General features: G+C 41.8%; 1 protein-coding gene across 1 annotated transcript in view; it reads left to right on the top strand.

Moving 5' to 3' along the window:
- The window catches only part of LOC144808031 (CD5 antigen-like), a 240,732-nt gene that overhangs the window by 187,484 nt on the left and 30,209 nt on the right, over window positions 1-23,039 (top strand). Inside the window, exon 5 of the mRNA XM_078673593.1 lies at window positions 6,510-6,830. Within this exon, the coding sequence (XP_078529719.1) occupies window positions 6,510-6,830 (321 nt within the window). The remainder of the gene's footprint in view (window positions 1-6,509; window positions 6,831-23,039) is intronic.

The raw sequence follows: 23,039 nt of genomic DNA, 5'->3' as shown, positions 1-23,039 counted from the left end.
TTACCTCACCCAGGGAAGCCGGGTGCATAGGTGTCTTTTGGTGTCGGGATTCGTCGTCGATTTCAGTGGCGATCTGCTGCAAAGTGCTGCTGGCAACCAAGTCGAAAGTATCCGGGTGGATCCAAGGGTGGATCATAGATGTGAAGAACCTGAAAGCAAAGGGGACAGAGTCTGGGTCAATTGCCAGTGACTAGGAAGGCGATGAGAAGATGCCAACTGATGTTGGGTGATTTCAGGTGAGGAAGGTGAAGCTTGACTCTTCAGCCACGGGAACCAAGAGGCGTCGAGGACAACCAGGAGCTGAATTCGAGCTGTCCCATGAAGGATGTCGAGGGAGAGGTATGGCGCCGCCACCAGGGCGACTGACGCTGGAATCTGGGGATCCCAGTTCGATCCCCGGCGCTTGCGGCAGATTAGCCCAGCACCATGTGACTCTGGGCAATAGCTTGCTTAATCTTCCTGACGGCCCCCAGTGCCTGGAGACCATTACGGGTGATTGTTCTCGCTGAACAAATGTGAATTATTAGTGCTGCAGTGTCGGTTTCGGGATTGAACCCATCAAGCCTTGGCAACAGCAACACATGCAGAAGGTAAAGATTGGCTTTGGTGCAGACCAGCAAGGTGTGAGGGACTCACCCTTTGGAGGGGAGTCTGGGTCACTTGCCAGTGACCAGGAAGGCAATAAGAAGATGCCCACCGATGTTGGGTGATTTCAGGTGAAGAAGGTGAAGCTTGACTCTTCAGCCACGAGGACCAGGAGGTGTCGACAACAAGCAGGAGCTGGATTTGAGCTGTCCCACAAAGGATGTTGAGTGCTGCAGTGTTGGTTTCCGGATTGGAACTAACAAGCCTTGGCAACAGCAAACCACGCAGAAAGCAAAGATTGGCTTTGGTGCAGACCAGAAAAGGTCTGAAGGACTCACCCCTTGGTGGGGAGTCAGGGCACATCTGGTGCAAGCAGAGAAGACCAAAGTAAATAAGAGTTACCTTCGTGGGGACCCACGAGTTGATGGAGTAAGGATAGCGAAGGGGCCTCAAGCAGAAATGCTAGAAGCAAGCACACGGAACACTCGTGGAGTGTAGGCCCACAATCTTTGGTACAGATGGTGCTCGGGGCTTGGACTACAAGTAGCCCAATGCACAACTTCAGGAAAGCTTGTGAAGTTGATGCACTAGAACATGTGCACAGTGTCCGGGAGTTCCGGTCCCACATCATATGTGAGGGCTGCGGGTCTCAGCTTTGCTGGGATCTCATGTCAGCCTCTGAGAAGTCTGGAAGTCTGGGTCCTGAGTCACAATTACCTCGGGGTCCAGCGGGAGCCTCGGAAATGCAGACCGGCAAGATGCTCCTTGGTGCCTGTTTGAACAGGAGAGTCACTTCTTGACCCCAAGGGATATTCTTCCATCTGTGTGCCCCCAGCACTGTCTGAAAAGCATTCTCTGAATGCACCCACCCAGCCCCAATACACTAAAGCCTGTCTTGGAGGTGGTTACACCTCCCTGTGACAGGAAACCTATTGTCCAGGCCTCCCCTGCCGGAGTTTTATCCAGCAGCAGGAGGTCTGACCCGTGCCTGTGGCTGCAGCATCCATTTTGTGATGCTGGGGCTCTTTTAAACTATTACCAGTTAGGTCAGTGTGCATATGTCTCTCCCTCTAGAAGGGTGGAATTTACCCCCGCCGCCAGGACTGGCTGGGTGGGGGGGTAGGATTCCAAAGTGTTTGACAACAAACATGACATGTTTCAATGCAACCATTCCAAAGTTAGCATTTACCGTGAGGTTATAATGCAGTTAAGAGTATGTGGTCTGGCTGCAACACAGAAAAGCCTCAGAGAATAGATTCCGAAAGCTGCAGAGGGGTCCTGCTCATGCATGGGCATGGGCACGGTAGATATAGGTAACCTATATCTTAGTAAGGGGTGCATGCACCACTTTACCCATGCTGCAGTAGCAGACCTGTGGTGCCATTTGGGAAGGCTTCCCAGGGGTGGCATAATACATGCTTCAGCCCCTGGTAGGCCTCTGGGGTACCTCTGCCCTTGGTACCTAAGGTACCATATACTAGGGACTCACAAGGGTAACCCAGTAACCAGTCTGGAGTGTACCTAAAGAACATGCAATCAGTTTAGAGAGGAAGCCGCTAGACTGGGGTTCTGGATAGCAGCTCCCCAGCCAAACTAAAGTAAAAAAAACAGTGAAACACCACCAAAATGTGGGGGTAACCATAGTAAACAGATCCTACTCTCCTACACAGCCCACCCTAGAGATGTGGGTAAGCTTCCCGGGGTGTACACGTTAAAGGATAATAACTTTCCCAACTGCCCAGGTGCAAATGTGCCTGGGGCAGTAGGAGAGCTGTTTACTCCTCTGGGAGAAAGCCTGGATGCATATCAGAGGATGTGCAGCCCTTAAAGCTCAACGCCTTGATGTGCCACTTCACGAGCCCACCAGGGAGGTAGGATATGTGACCTCTTTCCTGCTCAGGCCTATGCTCCTGAGTCCTGCCACTTCACTAGCCCACCAGAGAGGGAGGATATGTGACCTCGTTCCTGCTCAGGCCTATGCTCCTGACTCCTCGGAGTTATCACACTGCATGGACAGAGGTCAGTATCCTGTCTTGACAGAAGCAAGCATCCAGAGCACAGAGAAACTGGGGCAACCAGTTGAGCAATCTCTAAGCTAACCACCTGGGTGTACGCTGAATCGCCCTTCGCATGATATTAATGTCAGGGGTCAGAAGGCACGTTGTTTGAAACCAAACTAACCATTTTTAGGCAGTATCATGATGGAGCTACCAGCCCCAGGTCCGCCAGGGTGCAGGTCCATGTTATGCTCTGGACTGCCTATCATCACTTATAGTGTGCTTTAATGGTAACGGCCACTATAGGGACATATATACATGCACTTACATGCCCAAACCTTTAATATAATGCACCTCGCCTCCTGGGCTCCACGGCCTTCCTTAGGGGTGACTGACATTCATTAAAAGCAGTGCATTGACTTTGCCACACATGGTGAGGGCAAAGTCGAAACGGAGTAGTTTACAGTGTTCCTGCGGTCTCCAGTGGCAGGCCGGCTGTAGGGAGTTTACTTGGGTCACTCAGGTTGGCACAAACAGTAATGGAAGCACTAGGGACCCCTTTACCATCCATGCCATGGGTACCACGGGAATGATATACTAAGAACTTATAACAGGGGTAAAGTCTTTGCCAATTGGGATTGTCAATTCACACATACCGGTTTTAGGGAGAGAACACTTACCCTGGGGCCGGGACAGCAGGCTCCAGGGCACTTTAAAAGTCATAGACGTTAGCAATGGGGCAAAAAGTGGGGGGTGACAATCCGAAAAGGGCACGTTTTCCAAAACTCCTCAGCCCACCACAACGGACAAGAGGACAGCGAGGCTGCCTATTGAGACCTGAGACAGGAGAGGAGCAATCGGAGCCATGTCAGGGCCGGTGAGTGACCAGGACCCTGCAGTGTGCTGCCTCTGTTGGCCATGGGCTCGCAACTCCCCACTGGCTCCCAGGGGTAGCAGAACACCCCCTTCTCCTATTGATACCTGAATTGACCAAGCTCCTCTTTGCTCGCATAAAGCCTCTATGCAGAATGTGACTGCAGCAATATACTGCAACATGCATCCTGGGTTGAATTTTTATGGGGACGCTAATAGCTGCTAGTAATACTTGCCTCCGCTGAATCATTGTGAGCACTAACCATAGCTGCCCCACTCCATATTTGGAGGACTGATTTGAGAACGGTCAAGTGATGGCCTCATTAGGTTTCTGAGCAATCAAGGGCAAGCCTAAGGGTCCAGATTAGGGGGCACGTGGGGACACTGATCCAGTTGTGATGGAGGTGAATGACTCCCGCACAACTACTGATTCAGTTGCCTTAAGGAACACATTGCAACTTTGAGGCTATCCTTCAAGCCTTATCGGATGTTAAGTCTACGTTGGAACAAAAAATAGATGCAGTGGCCCTGGAACTAGGGTTAGTGAGAGTGGATCACAGAAAATTGTTGGAACATCACGTGGCAATCAATGAATCTGCAATAGCAACCATGAGACCTTCAGTGCAAGTCATGCAGACACAAATTCAGGTGCTGAAAGCGGAAAGAGCAGACAATCGGATGGTCGCTCTTGTACGAATAATGCACGCATGTTAGGGTACCGGAGAGAGTAGAGGGCCCCAGCACAGATTTTTACCAGGAAAAAGGACCCCGCAAAAGTGCCAGTCAGTAACCAATCCAGGTTCTTCTCCATAGAGCAAGCATACAGGGTCTCACCACAATCTGGGGCAACCTAGAACCACTCCCAGACCAGGAGTTGCGTGGCTATTTAAGCACCGGAATAGAAACAAAATCCTCCAGGTCTCTTACAGCACGGACTCCTGGACTGTTGAGAGGTGCAAAGTGCACGTACCTTGTGATTTAATGACTGAGGGAGCCGCGGCCTGTGCAGGTCAGAGTGGCGGGGCCTGGAGGGATTTCATTGGAGGGGAAATTTATTATTTATTTAATTTTCTCTCTTCATCGCCCGTTGAAAATCCCCCTACAGGGCCCCACATCCCCACCACTCTTACCTGCACGGGCCGTGGCTGGACTGAGGTCCAGAAAGAGACACAAATTGTTCCTGGAGGTCAAGATACGACGACAACAACTGAACTTACGTACGCTTTTCATTGACGCTCTTGGCCCAGCTCGCATACTGGATGGCAGTATCACTAGATACGTCACCACCCCAAGTGAGGTCTAGACTTGGCTTGAGTCCAAAAGGTGGCATTGACCAAATGACCATCTGGACTCCGATGCTGGAGGACAAACCCAGAAGGGCAGTCGTACAGCATTTAAGAGAACGTGCAATAAATCCACCTCAGAGCAAACCACTAGAGAACAGCAAAAGAAGTAAAGGAAGATTAATCGCAGTATAGCCCTGAAGAGAAGCCACCAAGTGACAAAGAGGCTTCCCCTTCTCCCTAGATGCGTCACATTGTAAATAAGTCACAACAGCGGCATAAAAGTGTCGTATGGGGCTTTTAAATCTGCCACTTTGTGTATTTATGGCAGACACACATAAAAGCAAAATATGTGAGTTAATTAATATTAACCAAAATGGCGGCCATGTTTAAGAGCCTGCACATGCAGTAAGGTGCTAATAAAGAGCTGATTCCTGCCCCAAGCTCCATAAAAAGTAAAACATTTCAGGCATACCCCGTCCCATCTAAGGTGGGGCAACTTTTACTGATTTGGCATTCCCAGGGATAGAGTACAAAGAAGGCCCCATATAAACTCTGCGTTGGGAGTGTAGATGTGAGCACTGAATACACGCTGAGAGGTTTAAAGGAGGCACTGTGGCCATGTCAGCATTGGGGGCACCCCCTGCTATGGTGGAGCCGCTGGCTGCCCAGTTCTCCCAGCCAGGCAGGCACGGCGCTCTAGATAAGGTGGGTGGTTCACCTCTGGTGATGGCAGAGGGGGGTCTCCACCATCTCAGCAGGGCTCTTATACCCCATTGCACGAATATCACTCAACCCACCCTCTGAACCCTCATAAATATGTCATTTCTGAGTTTATTTGAGGCACCAGATACACTCAATTTCACATTCTGAGCTGGATTTTAATTATTCACCTAGAACTACTGGCAGGTCTGATGAGGGAGAGAGGGAGGTGCTTTTCTTAAACATGTTTGTAGCGAGGTGATCAATCTGGGGGTTCACCAAGAAGAGTTCCCCCTAAAGGACACACAAATGTTGTGCTTTCTATGGCTGGTTAGAAAAAGAAGGGAGCGACCCCACTGTCCAAGAGAGGGGGTACCACAGGTAAATAAAAAATGAAGGGGCATATTATCAAGGACAGGCGATACATTATCGCCGCTTTTATCGGCAGAAAACTGCCGATAAAGCGGCGATAATGGCCTTGAATTCCAATCGAAGCCCATGTTAGATGTGTTCACATCCACATGTTTTATACTGCTTGTCTCACCAACAAATTACAGACCTCATTCATACACAATCATTCAGAGGGGCCCCAGACCCTACTAGTCAATTATAATATATGCAAAATTACAAACTTAGTACAATAAAAAGCTTTTTCATTAATTATATGGTCAAATATATTCCCAAAAAATCAATGTACATAAAAACACAATGCGTCAAGAGATTACATTAATTAAAAACACATTAATGCACAACAATATACATAAAATAGGAGACTGAAAAATAATGTGCTGTGTCAAGTATTGGTCACCAGGTCAGTCAACTGAATCATCATAAAATATCCTAAATGTTCATATACACATCCTGAAGTCAGGTGGGTAGCCTTAAAGAGTTCAGAGTTGATTATGAGCACTAGCTTTTGAGTGTGATCTGGTAGCACACCTGCCACAGTAGTCACAAAGTGATACCAATGGGGCACATGGATATTCAAAAGAATTGACGACAATTGTTCTCACACATTAGATTCCTTGGCAATCAATCTAACCTGTTCTTTCTGGTCCTTTGCTCACAGGGGGAGCTGATACTGTCCGGTTGGTGAATTCCGGGGACGCCTGCAGTGGGAGGGTGGAGATCAAACACGAGAATCGCTGGGGGACGGTCTGTGATAGCGACTGGGACAAGAATGATGCTGAGGTGGTCTGTAGACAACTGAACTGTGGATCAGCAATCAGAGCAGAAACAAGAAATGACATATTCAGAAATGGTGTCTTCCCCGTGTGGATGAGTGACGTCAGGTGCACTGGAGCAGAAAAGTCTCTCTTCGATTGTCCACGCGCTTCCTGGGGATTCAACAGCTGCCCGTGGAGGAGCGATGGTGGAGTGCAGTGCAGAGGTAAGAGAAGCCAACAACAATCCTTCAACTCCACCGAAAAGTCACAAACTACTTTAAAAAGTAGAGTTGGATTAATCAAAACATGCACAAGTCATAACAACATTACTATAGAAAATCATAGGAAAAATGAGTGAAACAAGAAAATATTCATCCTACTTGATACAGAGAAGTAATTTGGCAAACTGAATTGGATTTATTAGGAGCTGGAGATTATAGCAATGTCCTTCAGAGATTGCAAAGCCTTTGAAGGCAACGAAAGCAGAAGGATAACAGTTGCATCAACCCTATATGTAGATAACTTACATCCAGCATCAGACCCTATCACTTCTGTCCTTCAGTATGTGCGGGTTATAAGGTAAAGACGTGTCCATCTCAAGGCACAACCAAGAGTTGGAACAGAATAGTTTTTTCTTTTCAAACTTAGATTGTTTTTTATTCTATATTGAAAAGCAACAGCAGGCTCTAGGCATGATTTTGATACAAAAACTCAATCAATGTCATGAGAAAGGATATATAAAGATGATGCTGAAGACTTCATGGAAGAAAGAAGCGTTAATTCAAAGTAAGTAACCAATACATGTGTTATTTCCACCATACTCTGTGTCAAGGAGGCGTTTCATGGGCATTGCAGTGTTTTTTTCCCACGCAGCACCCTTAGATTTTTACTTAATGGTAGACCCCAGGCAGCACCAAAACTTTAAACCTCCCCAGAGCTGGCATAATGAAGAGAAATATTTTTTGCATTCTGCAGCACATATCGAAGGATGAAAACGCCTCTCAGAATTGCTTTTGTGCCGGGAGGTGCTGGGAGGCACATTCCTCTTTCTATGTGTCCTGCATTCTGCAACACACATAAAAAGAGGGGGGGCACCCACCTAATGCCCAAAGAATGCCAACTCAGGGCTGAGTAATACAATGCAGCGATGTGTGCGTGTTTCACTACTCCTGATTTTTAGAGCCACACAAAGTGGCTTTGCATTGCTTTAAAAAAACTGACTTAAAGGTTTGCGTCACACATGTGCAAACACAAGGAGATGATGGACGGAGCGCTGAAACTTTTCAGACACTCAACCCCAGTCACAGATCTGCGTTAAATCCATCATCGTTCTTTAGCTCACTTCACCACCTCAGTCCAGACCCAGCTATATGAAAATAATAATCCACATTTGTAAAGTGCACAATCACCCGTAAGGGTCTCTAGGCGCTGGGGGCCGTCGGGAAGATTAAGCAAGCTATTGCTCAGTCTGACCCTGTGCCTCATTGAAACAGTCCAGCCCGAACTGCCAAGCCATGTCTTCCCTGGACCGGAAACAAGCATCCTGGGACCGGTATCAAGTCCCTGTAAAGAACTTGGTCCATTTTTGTACACCACCTGATGGTTCATGCAGAAAGACATAAATAATGTGTTTGTTCACAGGAAGCTAGTGAAGTGACGCCTGCTCCTAGAAGTAGAGGTCTGGTTAAAAATCAGACAATTACCATTTCTAGGATCGATTTGAGGTCTGTGCTGTAATTTCTCCCCTTCTAAAGGAAGGAATGGGAAAATTCTATTTAGAATTCTCAGATGAGAGGTGAAGGTGAAAACAACTATCCTGAACCAGAATTGCAGGGAAAGTGCCTCAATTAAGTAACCCCACAAATCCTCAACAACAGTTTTCAGAAAGCGGAAAAGACCCTGATAATATGGCCACCAGGTGCTTGAGCGGACCAACTTATCATGAGCCACAATCAGAACCTCTGTTTTCTTGGTGATAATCTTCAGTCCCTTCCTCCCCATCCAATATGTGGGGGAATATTGGTATCGACCCTCAAAATATCGAGGTCAGAAATATTGTGACAAAAATATCTCATCCAAAAATATCGCCATCCGACACTTATATCGGTAACTTCTAAAATATTGAGAAAAAATATTGATATCATTTATATCGTTGTATTAACTATCGTGTTTTAAATGTACATAAATATATATGTATATAAAATAGTACATATTAAATATATAAAATAGTAATAATAATGAAAAAGAAGAACATTAGATGTAATATATATTTTAACAAATAAACTTAATTTAAAAAGAAAGATATGCCAAAGCACGATTTTGAAACACTTCCAGGAATTTATTTCCAAATCTGCATACTCGTACCCTGACGCATTTCTGCTGTTGAGCCTTTTTTCACAGGTGAGTAACATTGCGACATTGAATGCGAGAGCTTAAGTTAAAAAAAGTCATGTGACATAAAGTTACAGCACTGCATGTCCCAAGGTGCATCGTTATCTTTCATCACATTTTGCCACTGTATTTAAATTTATATCTCAGTCGCATAGCGTCCATCATCCATCACTGCAGTTGCACTGTTTTGATACTTTGTGCAAAATACGCCTTGGAATAAATTGACTACATGCAAGTAAACTGGAGTAGCAGCAATATTTGATATGACTGGATTTCAAAATTATCCGAGAGAGGTGAATGGCTCTCTCTTCTGCCTTTCTCACCCCAACTCCAGAAATGCCAGGGAAATCCAAAGGTCAGGTGTGAGGCAAGCGGGTCATGACCCAAAGTATCAGCAACTCTGTATATATATATATATATATATATTCAGATGAAAGACATGCAAAGCATGTCAACAAGGGATAAACAAAACGACATATTCAATCCCTTTTAGCCCCGTGGAAAATAAAATCAGCAAACTCCTGACATGTAAAACCGAGTATGTGATTTATGCATTGGTGTGTCCTTGTGGGCTACAATACATTGGACATACAAAACTCCAAGCACATACACATATACTCCAGCACATTAGAGCTATTACAAACCAGGACAATACATACACGATGGCAAGACATTTCAAGGAATACCATAGCTCAAGGAGTCAAGGAGAATATTTACTTATAGACTCTGTTCCTCCCAGCAGAAGAGGAGGAAATAGGGAGGCTAAGAATCGCAGACTTGAAACTAGGTATATCCATGAAATGGATGCCAAATACCTAGGGGGACTGAACATAACAGAAGATTTGTACACCTGTCTTTAGTAACCCAAAAGTAACAATCTGCACTGGTATACATAAGTCAGAAGGGCTTTTATTTTTTATATAAGATGTTTTATGTTATTTATATATTCATATATTTAAGATTTATACATATGTGACCTGTCCAACACTAGATAGCTGCATTAAAGAAATTTTAAATAAATCATGAATATATAGGATATAAGAAAGAAGATTTATCTTGAATTTGTGCACATTTACCCATATATATAAAGTGAGATGATAGAATAAGGATCTTAAGGTATTTAAATCATGATTCTGGCAGATCTGATGGTGTCGTGATAATCACCATCTAGAAATGAATATTATATTATAACAGATATAATATTAGCGGGTACAATGAATATTGTAATTGTATAACTGGAAAATATCTTTTAATATTAGAGCACTAAGGCACTTACACTATTTTTGCACATTTTGCACTTTGAACTAAGAATATGAACCAACAAAAGAACTAGTCATAGGAAACAGTAAATACCAAGGGACATTGTCAGTTTGCACATTGCATGTTTGAAGATATTTAATGTTAATGCATTCTACACAGCAAATTATGAGCATGATTGGAGGGCAGCGTTATGAAATTAATGGCTGTCCCCATGGTATGATAGTCAATTAATAAGGTTTCACAAAACTATTTTAGATCGACAGATTTTATGCAATTATTGGTTATTTAAATATGTATATATTTTTAGATGTATGTATTTGTTTATGCAATTGTTGATGATGTTTAACCTGTTATCAAGCCCAGCGCAATAAATGCATTAATGCAACAAACTGATATTTACAGACCTAGTTTCCATAGGAAAAGCATTTTTTCTTTTCCCAATAACTTTGGCGCCATTTGACGAATCTTCACGAATTTTTCAAAACTAGTGGGGCGCTCCGGTCAGCTCCTGTCTTGATAGTTTCTGGGTGATTCGTAAAGCGGGGCCGAGAAAAAAGGGGGTTCCCAAAACGCATTTTTCTCCATGTTATTTTCCATAGGAAACTTTATACAAAGCTACAGCCCGAATTGCTGAACGGAATTACACCACATTTGGCAATAAGGTAGCCCTTGGTTCAGAAAGAGCCCTTTTTGTTCAATGGTGTAAATCCGTCAGTAGTATTTGGGATATTAAAGAAAAAATATAGATATATCTGGGTGGAGCCTAACACCCCAAGCACGAGCTTGGCTCTAATTGACTGGCAACACTTCAAGACAGGAAGTGTTGGCAGTCATCTTGTGTTCAGACTGAGGGAGAAAGAAAAAGGTCAAATAAAAGATAAAACACAAGAAAAGGGGGCAGGCTAAAAACACCCTGCTCCCCAGGCCTGCTCAGGGGGTCCCACCGGGCCCCCCAGGACCAAAAAAAAAGCTTTTTTTGGGGGGGGGGCGGGGTCGTGCTAGTACGCTAATTCACCGTAATTTTTTTAAAACAAAGCGCTGTGTCCTGTGCTTCATTTTCAAAGCCCCCGGGTGGGCCAAGTCTTGGGGGCAATTTATTTATGTAACGCCACCTCCCCGGGGCTATGTAAATTATGAGCAGGAGGGCACGCAGGCCCACCCGCAGCCCCGGTGACCGCCACCCCCCCGGGGCTTGCTTTTTATTAATCTGTAGGAGGGCCTCCAAGGCCCCCCAAGTCCCAGGGACCGCCTCACCTGAGGTTTTTCTTAAATATTCGTGGGGGCATACAGCATTCCCGCTGCGCTGGGGACCTCCACCCTCCAGGACTTGTATTTATTATAAAAATAAACCCACGCTCCTCGGTTACTGCCACCTCCCTGGGGCACTAATAATGTAATTGTGGGGGTCCGTTACAGACCCCCGAGCCCCGGGGACCACCACCTCCCTGGGGCTTTAAATATTGGGGAGAGGGGCCACCCGGCCCCCCTCCTGGAGCCCTTGATGGCCATGGGGACCACCACACCAAGGGCTGGCTCCTGCAGTGTCCCGGGGTGCCCACCCCCTGGACACTGGTGTTTGCTATGACCTCCCTGTCATAGCGAACTCTGCTTTGGATGTTGGTAGCGAGAGCATGTTTCCTGCTCTCGCTTCCAAAATCCAAAGCAGATTGCTTTTCTACACGGGGAGCTGCATGTTAGCAGCTCCCCGTGTGGAAAAGCAATGCCGCCTCCTGCAGGAGGCGGGGAGGCGACGGGACTGTGGGAGGTTTGGGGCTCCCCCCATGGTCCCCAATGGACAGGCCAGGCCCTGGGGGATTGGGGGCCAGGAGTGGCCTGGGAAGGGGGCCAACAAAAAAACAGGTTGGCCAGGCCCCTACGGATGGGTTCCCGGGGCCATAATTGTTTTTTTTTAAGGGCCCAGGGCCTGGGGGATGGGGTACCCAGGGACCCAAAAAAAGAAAGAGAAGGGGGGCCACACAGCCCCCCTAAAAAATAAAAAAATAAAAACGCCATTGCGCCAGAGGCCCCGCCCCCTCCTAGCACCACTCTGCAAACACGCCCTGTGGTGCTTTTTAAGTTGGGAAATTAATTCCCCTTCAATCCTGAGGGTCCCTGGGGACCAACTAGCCCACCAGGTACCTCCAGTAAGCGCCACAGGGCAGCCTTTTACAGAAGGGGTCCGAGGTCACGCCCCTTTGTACACCTCTGTGAAACGCAGCTCTGTGGCACTTAATGGAGGTAGCTGGGGGTGTTTTGGACCCCAGGGACTCTCAGGACTCAAGGGGATTTAATCCCCCAATTTACAACACACCAGGGGGCGCATTCGCACAGTAGTGCAGGTAGGGTGTGTGGCCTGATTTGACAAGTGTGCAAAGGCGCCCTGTGGCACATTTTAGGTTGTGGGTACAAAAGGTACAAAATAAGTTTATTGTTCAGTTAATTAAAACCACAACAATAACAACATTAAAACAAATATCACCTTTTGTGTTGTCTAAAGATAAAACTATTTCTTATCATGATATTTACACTTCTTCCTATATAATGTAAACAAACATTTAATAAAATTGCCTAATATTAAAAACCATATCTCAAGTGTTACATCAAACAATTATTGTACCAGGCCGCTAGCCTTGTTTTGAATGTTCCCTTTACTCGATTTTGAGGCTAATCAAGGGTCGACTAGGCTGCTCAGGAGCATTTTGATATATCAGTTCCTCAAGAGTAAGTGGTCCACTTAGCATAGTCTCCAATAATACATCTTGTAACCATTTAACCTTGCCACTAGTCTTTATTTTATATTTCCTCATATTTAATTAGGAGTTTGGTCAAACAACAGTTAATCTGTAGATCATCCGGATCTAGGCATTTTAATATTGCATTTCTGCAAGAGCGAACACCTCTTATATTGAGTGGACCCCTTAACAATTTCTGGCGATCCTCGCCTAACGCTGTGCAGATACAGACTAAGTGAATAAAATCCTGTGTTGGTGCTCCACAGAGACAACAGGATTTTGGGCCCTGATATTTCCAACTTGGCTGGTCTGCATTTGAAGACAATTTACCAAAGCGTATCGCTATGAATTTAGATTTTAGATGATAAGAAAATGGCTCATCCAAATATGCCGCCGGTTGCAGTTTTACATAGGATTGCAAGACCAGCCGTGTATGTGCCCGTCTGTCCTCAAGTAATGAGTGTTGCTTTGCTCCCTTCTTCAAGATTTGCTGGAAAGTTGAACAAGGAAAGTTATCCTACCAAAGAACAAAAGTTTTCTGCCGAGCAAAATTTATATATAAAGTTATTTCATATATTACACTTTCATGTATTAAGATCTCAAAGTTCATATATTGTCCATTAGTCAGTAAGACACTTGAATCCTAATACAAGATGATCCTTATTTATTCTCAACTTGGTTTCACACGATGCAATATATTTGTCGTCAAATTCACAATAGTCTTTATATTCAGATCAGTCTTGTGAATAGAACATCCAACTTAATTTCACACAATGCAGGTTATTTATCAGCCAATTCACAATAATCTTTATAATCAAATCAGCCTTGTGAATGGATCAGCCAACACGTGTTTCGTTGTAACAACAACTTCATCAGGGCTGCAATCCAAAAAAAACAAAGTATAAACTGAAGGTATAACTGCAAACATCTAACTTTATGTAGAAAATATTAATATTATTCAATCTAACACCTCCTAAGTGAGAGTAAAGCACAAAGTTCCCAATGCATCAGTGTATATAAAATAATTTTGATGTGGATCCCAGTGTAAAGTAACAGTACACATCATAGACATTTGGGTCTGTCGCCTTTAACACAAATCCCTATATTACAATTCTAGGAAGTTTATTAGAATTAATCACTCAGCCATTAAGATATCCGAAATGATATAAGGGAACCTTTCACTCCGTCCTGACAATCACCGCCAATCAAAATAATACCAGAACTGATAAAGCTTCATTTCCGAGTATGCACTAGTTCACTCTGTGGTCGATTTCTGTTGCTGAATTACCTTTCTGTAACGCACGTTATCCATATAATAAACAAATCTTCCCAGGTCTTTATAACCGGCTTATTATTATTATACTCTTGCAAGTTCTGAAAGAAAAGACGAACATATCTATGTGACTACATCCTTGGTCACGAATAATAATAATAGTCATTCCGAGAGTGTCGCTTACCAGTCAGACTGCTAAGTCTTAATAATCATGTATATGAAGTTAACTTATATCTTGATGTCAGCGCGATGTCTTGATTTTCTTATTTCAGTCTACAAAATTAAGATTCAGAAATCCGAATTGTAAAACTTAATTCCCCGTTGCTGTTATTGCAGTGCAGGCGTATTCTTAACTATAAGTACGAAGGTGCTCACCTTAAAAGACGTCCTGTCTTTAAATCACGTCAGTTGATTACCATTCTTTTGTTTCTATATATCTTGATTTCTAAAAGTAATATATAGAGAGCCGTTTTAGGGTCTATACTCTATATTTAATTTATGATTATACAGCTAAAGGAAGTTTAGAGCGATAGTTACGCTTACCTTGTCAGAGTCTCTATCTCCTCCAACACCTTTTCGTATTCTATGTTACCGGCGTTTGTCGTAAGCGCCATCTTAAGTAAGGGCTAGAAATTCGATCAGTATCGCGTGTTGATTCAGAAGGCGGCCATATTGTGTAAGTGTTTAAGGGTCCAGTTAATACCACATATTGATGTTAGGAGCGGCCATCTTATGTAAGTAGTGCCGCCTGCAGATGCATCGCAACGAAGACTATCCTAAAGATAGTTATAAACGCAATTTATTATTTATTAGTGCTGTCAGTACACTAAATTATTTTATTATTCAGAGTACATATTAGTAGTGTCGCTAATTACTTATTCTGATTTCATATTTTTTAGAGTAGGTTCCGGACTAGATTTATTAGCGTTTAAGCATTTTAAAATTATAAACTTATGCCATATTTTAGAAATAGCGTATTATCAATACGCTTGGTTTGATTTTGCACTCTCAGTGGCTACAACTAACTTAACAAGATACCTGTTGTTGTGCCGCCATATTCAAGATATAGATCTATCCTTATTCATTAATGAATCCTATGTACAAAATAATGATTATAAAAATTTGGAGTTTTTATTTGGTGATGACCGTCAGTGTCAGAGTTGCCGGTACCTCACATCATTCCATTACAGTTTCAAGTTACAATATGATATTATACATAACAGAAGGAGGGGTTGGAAAGCAAATGCAGAAGCTTCATCACAACTCAGCGAAAATCATAATATGCCACATGGAAATTAATATATAACATAATCATAGTTTGATAATCCTGTTTCTTTTCGCTGATACTTTTATGTCATTTACTTAATATTCACCCAGGTAATATTGAAGCTCGGAATCTATGTTAAGCCCGTCTTCAACTGCTCTAAGGACCATAATCCATCTTGCCTCTTTCCTTCTCAAATTAAGTAACCTGTTTCCTCCTCGCCTGTCTGGTGCCACTTGTTCTATACCATGGTATAGGAATTTATGCCTTTCAGTGTCATTACCATTTTGTATCAGATGTGAGGAAATAGGATACCTTGTATCACCATTCTTAAGTGCTCTATAATGCTCTATCATACGCTCTTTAAGTTTCCTCACTGTGCTGCCTACATAAATTTTACCGCATAGGCAAGCGATAACATAAATAACATATGATGTTTCACAGTTAATAAATGATTCTATATGAAATGTCCCAGTGTTGTTATAATCAAATGTTTGTACTTTCCTCATTGCCCATCTACATGAGCTGCAATTACCACAATGATAGAAACCTTTCGGGCATGTTCGGAGCCAATCACTTTGGCTCACTGGTGCTGGTGATTTAGGATAACTTGGGCTCACAATATTGGCAAGAGACGTTCCTTTTCTATATGTTATACTCGGACGCTCTGTCAAAAAGGGTTTCAGATCTTTATCAGAGGTGAGCATTTGCCAATATTTATTCATGATATTGAAAAGTTTATGACTTCCTATACCAAAGTTAGTTATCATTCGAATTTTCTGGTTGTTCTTTGAAACCTCCGATTTACTCTTAGGTTTCAAAGTGTCATTTCTCTGTAAATTGTTCGCTTTGCGAACAGCTTCGGTAATAACAGTATTAGGATATCCTCTATTTTTAAATCTTTTCATCATATCTTTAACATTAGATTGAAAATCTTCATCTTTAGAGCAGTTTCTTCTCGCTCTAATCATTTCCCCATAGGGGATTGAGTTAATTTGGCTTTTGGGATGGCAACTATCTGCTCTAAGTAAAGCATTGCAACTGGTCTCTTTGCGAAACATTCGGCTTCCCAGTTTGTTATTTTCCACAAAGAGCTCAATATCTAAAAAGGTCAATTTGTATTTACTGTAGTGGGTAGTGAATGACATATTCATATCATTCGCATTCAGATATTGGAAAAATAAGTCTAGTTCATCTGATGTACCTCTCCAAAATAGTAAGCAGTCATCGATGAATCTACCCCAATAGTATATGTGGTCGATCCATCGGCTGCCCTTTGGGCCCCAAATAAGCTCCGCCTCCAGTCTCCCCATAAAGAGGTTCGCGAAGGACGGAGCAAATTTGGAACCCATCGCAGTCCCGATCTTTTGTTTGTACCAGGTAGATTCAAAAAGAAAATAATTATTTTCTAACACTATTTTAGTCATCTCGAGTAACATGGATGTATGATTCAGAAATTCCACTGGTCTGTTATTTAAAAAGCTCTCAACGGCTCTTATTCCTTTCTCATGGTCTATGTTAGAATAGAGAGATACTACATCAAGAGTAGCTAAGATCATGTCATTCTCCCACACTATATCATTCATTATGTTAAGAACATGTTTCGTATCATCAATATGAGAGGGCAGGTTCTGCACATATGGTCTTAGGTATGAGTCTATAAATTGTGAAAGTTTCTCAGTTGGTCCCCCTATGCCTGAGATTATTGGTCTCCCTGGAGGTTTTTCTCTATTCTTATGTATCTTAGGAAGACAGTACATGCAAGGGGCTTTGGGGGAGTCAATTTTTAAAAATAAATACTCATCGTGGTCTATAAGACAATCCTCATACCATCCCTTCAATTTCATATTTATTTGGGTCTTAATCATTTCTAAGGGATTAGAGTTAATTTTCTCATAATATCTGCTATCTCTCAATTGTGATAGAACTTCTTCATTGTAGTCTTTCCGATTCATAACAACAATGTTGCCTCCTTTGTCAGCTCTGCGAATCATAAGTTGTGGGTGGTCTGTAAGTTTGCGTAATGCTTCCCTTTCATCCATTTTTAAGTTGTCTAGAAAATTCCTTTTATGTTGATGTTCCCTTCTAATCAAATTATCTATCTCTAGATTAACAGATTTGTAAAAGGCATCTACCACATTACCCGTGGATAACTGGGGCGTCCACTTGGATTTCTCTTTAAAACCACTTTTAGATGATAAACTGGGATTTATTTCAAGATCATGTAAAAGAGAATTCATAGTAATAGGATCTTCTTCTGACTCCGTTAGAGATAACAGTAGTTTTGTATCGTGGAGTTCTTGAATAGTAAGTTCACTAAAAACTGGTTTACACAAAGTTTTAACTACAGTGTCATCTTTTTTAGAAAAGAATTTTTTAAGTTTCAGCAAGCGAACAAATTTATACAGATCTATCTTAGTGGTATACCAATCTGTGTTTTTAGTGGGACAAAATCCAAAACCTTTTCTAAGTATACTATTCATGCTTTCAGACAACTCTATAGATGAAAGGTTGATTACCTCAATTTCATTGGTACCTGTAGTCACTTCCTCCATGATCTCAGTCTCTCTTTCATCCCCGGGGCTACTTCTCCTGCGTTTGCCCCGTCTCCCATTTATTAACTGTGAAACATCATATGTTATTTATGTTATCGCTTGCCTATGCGGTAAAATTTATGTAGGCAGCACAGTGAGGAAACTTAAAGAGCGTATGATAGAGCATTATAGAGCACTTAAGAATGGTGATACAAGGTATCCTATTTCCTCACATCTGATACAAAATGGTAACGACAATGAAAGGCATAAATTCCTATACCATGGTATAGAACAAGTGGCACCAGACAGGCGAGGAGGAAACAGGTTACTTAATTTGAGAAGGAAAGAGGCAAGATGGATTATGGTCCTTAGAGCAGTTGAAGACGGGCTTAACATAGATTCCGAGCTTCAATATTACCTGGGTGAATATTAAGTACATGACATAAAAGTATCAGCGAAAAGAAACAGGATTATCAAACTATGATTATGTTATATATTAATTTCCATGTGGCATATTATGATTTTCGCTGAGTTGTGATGAAGCTTCTGCATTTGCTTTCCAACCCCTCCTTCTGTTATGTATAATATCATATTGTAACTTGAAACTGTAATGGAATGATGTGAGGTACCGGCAACTCTGACACTGACGGTCATCACCAAATAAAAACTCCAAATTTTTATAATCATTATTTTGTACATAGGATTCATTAATGAATAAGGATAGATCTATATCTTGAATATGGCGGCACAACAACAGGTATCTTGTTAAGTTAGTTGTAGCCACTGAGAGTGCAAAATCAAACCAAGCGTATTGATAATACGCTATTTCTAAAATATGGCATAAGTTTATAATTTTAAAATGCTTAAACGCTAATAAATCTAGTCCGGAACCTACTCTAAAAAATATGAAATCAGAATAAGTAATTAGCGAGACTACTAATATGTACTCTGAATAATAAAATAATTTAGTGTACTGACAGCACTAATAAATAATAAATTGCGTTTATAACTATCTTTAGGATAGTCTTCGTTGCGATGCATCTGCAGGCGGCACTACTTACATAAGATGGCCGCTCCTAACATCAATATGTGGTATTAACTGGACCCTTAAACACTTACACAATATGGCCGCCTTCTGAATCAACACGCGATACTGATCGAATTTCTAGCCCTTACTTAAGATGGCGCTTACGACAAACGCCGGTAACATAGAATACGAAAAGGTGTTGGAGGAGATAGAGACTCTGACAAGGTAAGCGTAACTATCGCTCTAAACTTCCTTTAGCTGTATAATCATAAATTAAATATAGAGTATAGACCCTAAAACGGCTCTCTATATATTACTTTTAGAAATCAAGATATATAGAAACAAAAGAATGGTAATCAACTGACGTGATTTAAAGACAGGACGTCTTTTAAGGTGAGCACCTTCGTACTTATAGTTAAGAATACGCCTGCACTGCAATAACAGCAACGGGGAATTAAGTTTTACATTTCGGATTTCTGAATCTTAATTTTGTAGACGGAAATAAGAAAATCAAGACATCGCACTGACATCAAGATATAAGTTAACTTCATATACATGATTATTAAGACTTAGCAGTCTGACTGGTAAGCGACACTCTCGGAATGACTATTATTATTATTCGTGACCAAGGATGTAGTCACATAGATATGTTCGTCTTTTCTTTCAGAACTTGCAAGAGTATAATAATAATAAGCCGGTTATAAAGACCTGGGAAGATTTGTTTATTATATGGATAACGTGCGTTACAGAAAGGTAATTCAGCAACAGAAATCGACCACAGAGTGAACTAGTGCATACTCGGAAATGAAGCTTTATCAGTTCTGGTATTATTTTGATTGGCGGTGATTGTCAGGACGGAGTGAAAGGTTCCCTTATATCATTTCGGATATCTTAATGGCTGAGTGATTAATTCTAATAAACCTCCTAGAATTGTAATATAGGGATTTGTGTTAAAGGCGACAGACCCAAATGTCTATGATGTGTACTGTTACTTTACACTGGGATCCACATCAAAATTATTTTATATACACTGATGCATTGGGAACTTTGTGCTTTACTCTCACTTAGGAGGTGTTAGATTGAATAATATTAATATTTTCTACATAAAGTTAGATGTTTGCAGTTATACCTTCAGTTTATACTTTGTTTTTTTTGGATTGCAGCCCTGATGAAGTTGTTGTTACAACGAAACACGTGTTGGCTGATCCATTCACAAGGCTGATTTGATTATAAAGATTATTGTGAATTGGCTGATAAATAACCTGCATTGTGTGAAATTAAGTTGGATGTTCTATTCACAAGACTGATCTGAATATAAAGACTATTGTGAATTTGACGACAAATATATTGCATCGTGTGAAACCAAGTTGAGAATAAATAAGGATCATCTTGTATTAGGATTCGAGTGTCTTACTGACTAATGGACAATATATGAACTTTGAGATCTTAATACATGAAAGTGTAATATATGAAATAACTTTATATATAAATTTTGCTCGGCAGAAAACTTTTGTTCTTTTGATTTCCTGGAACCAGGAGATTAGCTAGGGAGTGAGGTAACCTTCCTATTCTGCCTAGTAGCAAAAAGAGTAAACCAAGAATTTAATATAGCCAAAATTATAAGCAGAGCGCCCATTTGCCTGTTACCTATATTTTGTTATCCTACCAAAGAGCTGCGATGTTTGTGACCTGTAATGAAGTTTGAAGATATGCATAATAGGCAGACTGCGGATCATCTTGTAACGCAGTCCAGAGCGCATTATTGATTTCATTATCTCAATTACGCCAAATTTGATATCAGGCTCTAATCGTGGCATATCTTCTATGAAGCTGTTGCTGTTGTAAACCAAATTCTAGTCGAACCTGCGCAGGTGAGACATTATGCGGAAGTGAAAAAACATTTTTGTCTGCTCGCATTTGGAGTCTATCTAGAACCCCAGCATCTTTCCCAAACTGGACTTCACTTCCATATGCAAGGGTGGGGAGTAGTTTTGCCTTCATGATAGGTAGTAGTGGGGTGAGGGAGGGACCTTTTAATCTTTTTGAAATAGAACAGATTACGAATGTAAGTCTGTTTCCCTTTTTTTGTGTGGCCTCATTTTGTATTCGGAAAGTTAATCGTTTATCCAGCTATATTCCTAGGTATTTGTAGCTGCTCACTACTTCAAGATTCAAGTTACCAAATTTAAATGAGGTTAATTTTTTAATAGTTCGACTTATAATCATGGCCTTGGTTTTTGCAGCATTTATTTTCAACAAATAATTCCTGACAAAGATCCCTAGCTCATCTATTGCTCTTTGGAGGCCGATTCTTGTATGACTTCCCACGACTATATCATCAGCATACGCTGAGTAATCTGCAAAGTTCCCAAACAAGGAGGATGTGAATTGATTTTATCAAGTCTTGGTGACAAATCCGCCATGAACAGATTAAATAAATGAGTTGCTAGGACTCACCCTTGCTTGAGTCCTTCCTTCTTATAGATTTTTCCTGAGAGCCTCGTCCCATCAGCTATGTTTACCTGCATCTATGTTTCCGGGTATAATTCCATGATCGGTTTTAATATTCTATCCGGCAGACCCCACTGCTTTAGCTTTTTCCATAAAATGGCTCTATTAACTCGATCGAAGGCAGCTATAAAATCAATTCAGCATAAAAACAAGTTCTTTTGCGGTCGTAAACTTTTTGCTGCCATCAGACCCAGGGATAATATGTTCATAATAGTACTGGAGCCGCGTTGGAAACCAGACTGGTTAATGGGGATGATTTTATTACTATTAGACCAGCTAATTAGATCTGCCAAGATTAGTGAGGCATAATACTTCGCGTCGGCATCGATTAGTGCAATTAAACGATCATTTGCTGGGTCAGTTCGCTCCCCTCCATAAAATAATGGATTTATTATTGAGCCTCTCCAGCTTTCTGGCAGGCAATTTTAAGTGCTCACTTCATGAAACAGGCGAGACAGCGGTACAGCCCAGAACTTGGGATCTTGTTTATATATTGCTTGCGGTATACCATTCGGGCCACGGGCACAGTTAAGCCTGCCCTTGGCTATAACTTTTGCAATTTCCTCAAAAAATGTGTGAGTAAATGATTTGTACTTCCAAAATCTTTAGGGTAATTATTTAAGATATTTGATTTATCCTCTTTTTTGATTATGCCTTCAACCTCGTTTGTATGTACCCTGCACTGCATGGGTAGTTGAACTTACTGTAAAAAAGCAATCCTTTCTTTTGCATATTCAGCAAATGGAAATACATGCAAGATGCTCACTCTATCAGAAGTTATTGAGAAAGTGGCAGTTAAATAATCGACCCAGTCTTGTTCCCTGACGCATTTCAGACTTTGATGTTCTTGCTAGGGAATTTACTTGTTCCCAAAAGGCCTTGGGGTTGACTTTCTAGCGTTATATAAAAGTTTCACCCAGAAATTGTCCTGCTGCAATTTGTTGTCCTCCCAGACTGGTTTTTTGTATTGTTTTTTGAGTTGATGTATTTGCTCCTGTTTCAATGTTGATACTTTGCTGCCCCTTGTTGATCTTATGGCAGCACGTAGACTATTTCTTAGGTTTTTGCCGTCAGACTCAGAAAGCTTCATGGATTATGCATCCTATTTCGATATGATTTTATTCTTTTAGCATCCTTGGGGAGCTTTGTTAGAAAAGCATCCCATGTTTCCATCATCCTACTGTTTAGTGATTCTTGGGACAACCACAGCTCCTTTGCTCTCACAGCAATTTGGGAAAGTGTATTACTAGACCATCTTAGTCTTTTCAGGTTAATCGGTGATATAATTCCAAGCTCAGGTACAACTTCCAAATGCCCTGGACATGGATTTAGCAATTCAAGATGTTGACTGGAGAGATCGCTATCTGTGGAATAAGTTATTAAAGATGTTTTTACTTGTTCCAGGAGTGGTAGTGTAACAATTGTGTAATCCAGAATGGAG

This window comes from Lissotriton helveticus, chromosome 1_2 (assembly GCF_964261635.1).
Source record: "Lissotriton helveticus chromosome 1_2, aLisHel1.1, whole genome shotgun sequence".
In the NCBI taxonomy this organism is placed as follows: domain Eukaryota; kingdom Metazoa; phylum Chordata; class Amphibia; order Caudata; family Salamandridae; genus Lissotriton; species Lissotriton helveticus.
The sequence above is the reverse complement of the archived record's forward strand: the minus strand, read 5'-3'. Positions and strand labels throughout refer to the sequence as shown.